This window comes from Galeopterus variegatus, unplaced genomic scaffold (assembly GCF_000696425.1).
Source record: "Galeopterus variegatus unplaced genomic scaffold, G_variegatus-3.0.2 Scaffold313, whole genome shotgun sequence".
Classification (NCBI taxonomy): domain Eukaryota; kingdom Metazoa; phylum Chordata; class Mammalia; order Dermoptera; family Cynocephalidae; genus Galeopterus; species Galeopterus variegatus.
Genome location: NW_007726424.1, coordinates 211,876 through 218,913, shown reverse-complemented (window position 1 = coordinate 218,913; position 7,038 = coordinate 211,876). Strand labels below are relative to the sequence as shown.

Below are 7,038 nucleotides of genomic sequence, written 5' to 3'. Positions count from 1 at the left end.
TTGCTCCCGCGCCTTGCTCAGCCAGTGAGCGGGAACCGGTCTGTATGTGGGATCCGAACCCTCGGGCGGGAGCGCCGCCGCGCTTCCCAAGCAGCGCACTTATCCAGTGCGCCACCGGGCCGGCCCTCTTCATTCTTTTTTGCTGCTGATTTTCAAGTCCCAGAAAAGTAAAAGCAAAATGATGCCTTTCCTGGCTTCACTCTTCTCCATCCAATGATCCATCCATTCGTTCATTCTCTTTTCAGGCAACAAATACCTGGTAACCTAGTAAAACAAGGAGCCCATGGAGTAGTGGATAGAAGAGTGTAGAGAGCTACAGTTAACAGCTGAGGTGGCCTTTAATAAAGGAACTCTAAGCTTATGAAGCAGCAGAACCACTAGAAGGAAGAAGGTAAATGTCCCACCTCATTTGGTCAGATCACACCTGAATACTGAGTTGGTCTAGAGTAGTTGTCAAACTATCACGAGTTTAGAGGAAAAATCCAGATTGCTGGAGAAATTTAAAATTGTCCTGTGAACAAATGTTGACTTAATTGGTGAGGTTTCATATGGGAAAAGAAGATTCAGGGCATTTGCCATCGCTGAATCCAAGTACTTGAAGGGCCAGCTCAGGACAGCAGTCAATGTGTTCTCTGTCATTCTGAGGAAATAAGGTGAAAACCAGCTGGTGAAAGCTCCATGAAGGAAGATTTTGTCTGAATGTAAAGAAGAACTTTCTAGTAGTCAGAGCTGTTCAAAGACTAAAGAGCTGCTGTGGAAGGTGGTGAGTGTTCTGTGACTAGAAAGTTTCAAATATAAGTCATCTGAGATTGACAAGGCGATTAGACATTGGAAGTATATTTGGACTAAAAGAAAAAAAATCCCCTGTGTTTCTACCACGTAGGTTAATATAACCGAGCTGGTTACTTTTCTTTCCCCCCACCAGCTCCATTCTCCATCCTGTTGTGTCCTGGAAAGCTAACCACCGGGGATGACATCGCCTGGCTCCCTTGACCTCTGGCTCTTATTCACACTTGGCCAGCGGATGGTGCTGACAAGTGATCAGAGGGTGGGAAGGGCAGGCAGTCTCCATCCCTGTCTGCACAGGGATTCTGGCAGTTCTTCCATATCTCGACTCCTGGCCTCTTCCCTAACACTCCAGTGTTCACAGGGCTCTGAATACATTCCTGCTTCCCCTGCCCTTTCAGGCCTAGGGACACTAATGGCTTCTCTTACTAGTCACCCAGTACCTCCACACCCTCAGCTGGTTCCCTTAATTCTGGTGCATTCTTTGTGGTTCCTCCCATCAAGAATTGAATCTATTTATCCTCATCCCACTCCCACATCAGACTCTGAAACTGGGCTGGCTTTACAAGTTGTTTTGACCACTAGAAGGTGGAAGAAATGATGTTGCAGCACCTCGAGAACCACGCATCTTGTGTCCTCATTCTCGTGGAGCCCTGAAACAACCCTGCTGGAAAGCAGCTGGGACAGCAGACCATGTGGTGAGAATGCCAACATCTTAGCCACACCCGGCCCCTGGCAGAGCTGCCAGCTGACCCCTCAGCTGAATGCAGCTGCTCAAGTGACCCAAGTGAGACTTGCAGAAGAACCACCCACAGAAAAACAAGACATGGTTGTTTTAAGCCATTAAATTTGGGATGGTGTGTTACACAGTGAAGAGCTAACTGAGACAACTCCGCTTATGAATACATTATCCAGAATTTCATCCGAGTGTACTTTCTGTTTCTTGCTGGGACTCTGACTGACCCAAAGTTGTTTGGAGTGACCCTGACTGCAGGCTGAGGTCCATTCTCCACTCTCTCAACTTTGATGCTGCCAAAAAGGCTCCTTCATGGGATCCTGTGGACATGTCTTCCTAACAGATGGGAACAGAGCGCAGCCCTTGGGGGTCCACCCCTTCACAAGTGGCAGAGTTGGGAAGACGCCAAGATATTTTCTTATCCTATTGAGTTGTGAAATCTGCCTTAAAGTGAAAAGAGAAGAAGTGGAGTACAGATTTTAGGCCTTCTGAGGAGAGGTCCTCTCACTTAAACTTCTCTTCCAACCTAATTTCAAGAACTATAAAAGTTTTAGTCAATGGGGATAAGTGGGAGCAATTTGGACCGTGACATAAAGCATAGGACAGAAATATTCCCCCTGTGGTTTTGCTCCTATAGTAAGGACCATGGTCTCAGAATAGTAGAAACTGATTTTCATGGTATTATCTATGGAATGTTAGGTAAAAAAAATATTCTGTCTTTCTTGATTTTTCCCAGTATTTCCTTTTAAAAATTTTTTAGGAAAATACTTACAAATGAAAAAGTATTACCCACAAGCCCACTGTTTTTAAAACAATTATATGAATGTTAAAAAGGAGTGGTTTTCTTTTCACTCCCCTGCCTCCCCAGAGATAACTAATGGTAACAGTTTGGCATGTATTTTTCCTGACTTTGGCCCATACTAATGCTGCATTTTCATTTTTTCATATCATGGTGATGATATAAGTGGTTGTAAGGCCAAAGACTCATTTTATAACAAAGCATTTATAAGTGAGGAGTTTGGCTATTTTCGTATTTTGAGAGTTACCTATATTCCTAATGAATATAATTAGTTTTAAAGTTTTAGGAGACAATAAATAACAACCAAGAGTAAAACTTTGTACTCCTTGTATGATATTTCCTGATGGTTTAGAGGTAGTTAAGGACATGGTGATTGCCCAGAAAAATCATGAATATCAATTGTGCAAAAAAAGATTTCAATTAACTTTCTGATTGTATATATTCTAAGTTTACTACACTTTATGTGCATCAAAATTTCTATTTCAGTCAAGATCCTTGTCCAGAATATGATTCCTTCGGCATTGTCATCCAAAGATCTATGCTAGATGACCTAGTGCCCTAGAGTCTAGATGGTATTGATCCTAAAAGAGCTATTTTCATCAGAGGAAAAACAAGTTAGGACGGGGTTTCTCAACCTTGGCACTAGTGACATTTTGGGCAGGGTAACTGTTGTGGAGAGCTGTCCTGTGCACTGTAGGATGTTTAGCAACATCCTGGCCTCCACTCTAGTCATGACAAGCAAAAATGCCTTCAGACAGCTCACCCTGGTTAGAAGCACCGAGTTAAGAAAAGCGTATTTCAAGGTGACTAAAGGAAATCTATTTGTTCTGATTAATGCAGGGCAGATGCTCATTAACACCTTTCTAGGCAAATCCATCCAAGAGGCTTGTTACTTTGCAGTCCTCAGAACACAAGACCAATTCCAACTTCTCTCTCCTCAGCAGACTCATATGTGGTTACATTGCATTAACGATAAATTGAAATTGTAATAAATTCTCCCAGGAAGGTAGGAGTAGTTATGATGTTATTGTCAAATTGGGGGTGGGTGGGTAAATGAACACATACCTGTTATTCTTCTCATTTTGTTCTCTGTATCTCCAGCCAATTTTTCTGCTGCATCTTTTAGCAGTTTCACTTTCCCTAATGTTTCTTTTGTCAGTCCTGCCGCACTTGTCTTACGTTGGAGAATATCGTATTGTTTTTTCAGCTCAACAAAATCCTGTAACAGAGTAATACTCCCATCATCAGAAAATATTTACCACGAGTGTACATATGTATGATGATTCTCCTAATACCATTTATAAAAGGAATACAGAGGAAACCATAATCCAGTCAATATGCTTGAGTCACTCTGATATTTCCAATAGGGCTTTCATTTGCATGTTAGGTTTTTTACGTTAGAAAAGAATCTCAGCTTCAATTAGAAATAAAACTTCTTTGTTACAAAATATCAATTATTACTGCATGGTAAGGCAACTATTTGTGAGGAGCCAATTGTTTGTTCTGTACTATGTTAAGGTAGGAGATACAGAAGACAGAAATGACCTAATCCTGTCCTTGACAAATCTCTGGTTCTGTTGGGTTGATTATGTAAAATGAAGGACAGAGCAAATGGTGAAGATTTAGCAGCAGCAAGGATACATTATTTGGTTGGCAAGAAGGTAAGAGAGTAAGAGATAGGAAAGCAGGCAGAAAGGGAAGTAGAAATATCAGTATGAAAATCTTCCTTGGAAACAGAATGGAAATCTTTGGGTCAGCCTGTGTGGTTAAAACATAGCAGGTTAAGTAGATGAATAAAGGCCAGAGCCAGGAATGAAATATGGAAGTGGGAAGAGGGTGAGCAGAAAGTACATTTCTCAATCTCTGTTCTGTTAGAAAATGGACTTGGTCAACTTCCAAGTCAACTTCCAAGTCAGTGGAAAGTTTACCCAACACATCAGGAATTAAAAGCAAAAGAACAGACCAACTTTAAATGCACATTTTGCTTTTGTTTAAGCTAGTATATTAATGCGACCAACCAAAGATTTTCTGCTAAGAAAATGTGTTGATAGGTTCTTTCAGCAACCTAAATTAATGGGCCACTTTCCACAACTGTTTAATTAACTCACTTTGATTTTTGTAACTCGATCTATTCTCTTTAGCAGGTGACTTTTCACTTATTGTTTTCTTTATATGTTATGTGATTGAACTATAGTAAAGGGTAAATACGCACAATACAAACAAATAACATACATTGTGAAAGTTTGGAAGTTCAGGAAAAATTTGACTTATGGACTAAGGATACCACTAAGAATATTAGGATGGGTGGATGGGAGAGGAAACACTCCAACACAATTTGGCCAGGGACTTCTGCCTTCTACAGAGACAGCTTTCCATTGCAGATGCTCTTTGTGCATCAGGATCCCTGCAAACATATACCATGGAGTCACGGGTCAGCACTAAAGGAAATGCTGAGAAATGGCATGAAAATCTGGGGTTAAAGATTTTAACAATGCCTTCATAGAGGCACTGTTTGTCTGCTCTTGGTGGCAGTGGTATGACTAACAACCTTCTCAATGCTCCCAGCCTGGCGTAGGGCAGATTCAGCCTGAACTTTCGCACTGACGGCTTGATCTTGATTCCCTTGCAACTTGATTTGCAGCCGGGGAAGTCCATCCTCCAGCTCTGACTGTTGCTTTGCTAAGTCCAGCTCATTCTTCATTTCCTTGGCTTGATTTTCAGCCTGTTGTTGATTTAGAGGCCAGAAAGAAAAAGTCTCTTTATGAAACACACACACACAAAATGATATATTAACCCCTCAAAAAAAAAAAAAAAAAAAAAAGCTGAGTATAAAGGAAAAGAAAATAGTGCCTTTGCTTCTTCTGTTGCATTTATTTTAAAATCTTATAATAAAATATTTCAGACAGACAAAAGGATCTAAGAGAAAATATGAAAAATATCCATGTACTCACCAGGCATTTTAAGAATAAAACACTGATAATGAACCAAGGCCCTCAGTGTCCCAGTCCCCATTATATCTCCTCTCTCTTCCCCAACAGGCAACCACTGTCCTGAATCTAATATTTGTCATTTCATATATTTCTATAGACAAATGACATAAATTGTGAAAGTTTGGAAGTTCAGGAAAACATTTGATTTATGGACTAAGGACACCACCAAGAATACTAAGATATGTAGACAGAGGAGGAAACACTCCAACACTATTTGGCCAGGGACTTGTGCCTTCTATAGAGACAGCCTTCCATTGCAGATGCTCCTTTGTGCATCAGGATCCGATGCAGCATTCTTAACAATATAGTATATAAAAATTTTTAAACTTATGCAAATATATCATATTATATAATTCTGCAACTTAATTTTTTTAATTCAAAATTATGCTTGTGTGGGTCATCTAAGTCAATTTTTATAGCTCTAGTTCATTCATTTTAGAGCACTCAATTTAAAGTATCCAATTTCAATTCATTCAATTTAAAGCATTCCATTGTTTGAATATACAACAATTTATTTTTCTATTCTTCAGCTGGTGCAGGTGGCTTCTGATTTTTTCCCCTTACAAACAATAATGAACATTTTATACTTATTTTTATTTATTATAAGCATATTATTATTACAAATTGTGATTTTTCTTTATGCCTTTAACCCACCTATCCTTCCCCACCCCCCCACCTCACCCCTACACTTATTTCTTATTTCAGTGACTTTATTTGTTATAGCTGGAAGTCCTATTTAAATATTTTCCAAATCCGACTGGTGATTTGTTATCTCTTGTCTCTTGTTTATTGGTCATACTTTCATACCTTTGGTTTTCTAAAAAATAGTAAACACTCTTATTTTGTAATCTATAACCAATAATGGTAATATTGCTATCTCTTGCATGCTGATTCAAACCAAACCATGGTTTGGTTTAAGGCAATCTGGTTTTTTATGTGTTTGAGGGGAATTCTCGGAGGAATGCATTTAAGGTCATTCCTGCAGAGGAGATTTTTGTTTGCCTTTGTCAGGCATCTGGTGCACTACCATCTCAGGACCACTTTAAATGACATTTTTAGCTTGGGTTTTTGGGGTCACCTAAGTCGTATAAAACTCAAGTGAGAGCCAGCTTGTGGTTAGCAATTCTTGGTGGAGATTTTACTCCCCCACCCAGGGGCAAGTTTTTATATTGGCTGTGTGTGTGTGTGTGTGTGTGTGTGTGCGCGCGCACGCGCACGCTCATACATGACAGCTTAACATTCCACAGAGTGTTTTGCCTTTTGGGGTCCCAGCTGTGTACAGGGGTCTTATTCCCTCCTTGCATGGGCTTTGTTTTCTGTCTGCTATGCATGGTGACCATCAAACCCAAAAGCTCTAATGCACCCTGGATTGGCAGGTACCCTCTGCTTGCTGTCAGGTTAGTGCTTGATTACCTCTCTGGATTCATCATTACTGTCATTTGTGGCCTCTGAGGATATCCTCAGTTTCTTACTAATTAAGCTATGCATTGAAAAAAAAATTTAATATCCTATCTAACATTTTTAGTTTTTTCCCTACTAGCAGGGTTCCTTAGGGTATTGGTCCACCACCCTTTTAGAAAAAGGAATTTCTTTCTGTGCCCTCAGGCATTTGTGGAAATTTTCTAGAGCAGAGCCTGAAAATGTTTCCTGTAAAAGGCCAAACAGTCAATATCTTACACCGTGTGGTCCATATAGTCTGTGGCAACTATTCAACTCTGCCATTGTAG

General features: G+C 40.1%; 1 protein-coding gene across 1 annotated transcript in view; it reads right to left on the bottom strand.

Annotated features, from left to right (window-relative positions):
• The window catches only part of LAMB4 (laminin, beta 4), a 93,978-nt gene that overhangs the window by 1,264 nt on the left and 85,676 nt on the right, over nucleotides 1-7,038 (bottom strand). The window contains exons 32-33 of the mRNA XM_008567361.1: nucleotides 4,870-5,043; nucleotides 3,387-3,540 (exon numbers count right to left, since the gene is read on the bottom strand). Of these exons, the coding sequence (XP_008565583.1) occupies nucleotides 3,387-3,540; nucleotides 4,870-5,043 (328 nt within the window). The remainder of the gene's footprint in view (nucleotides 1-3,386; nucleotides 3,541-4,869; nucleotides 5,044-7,038) is intronic.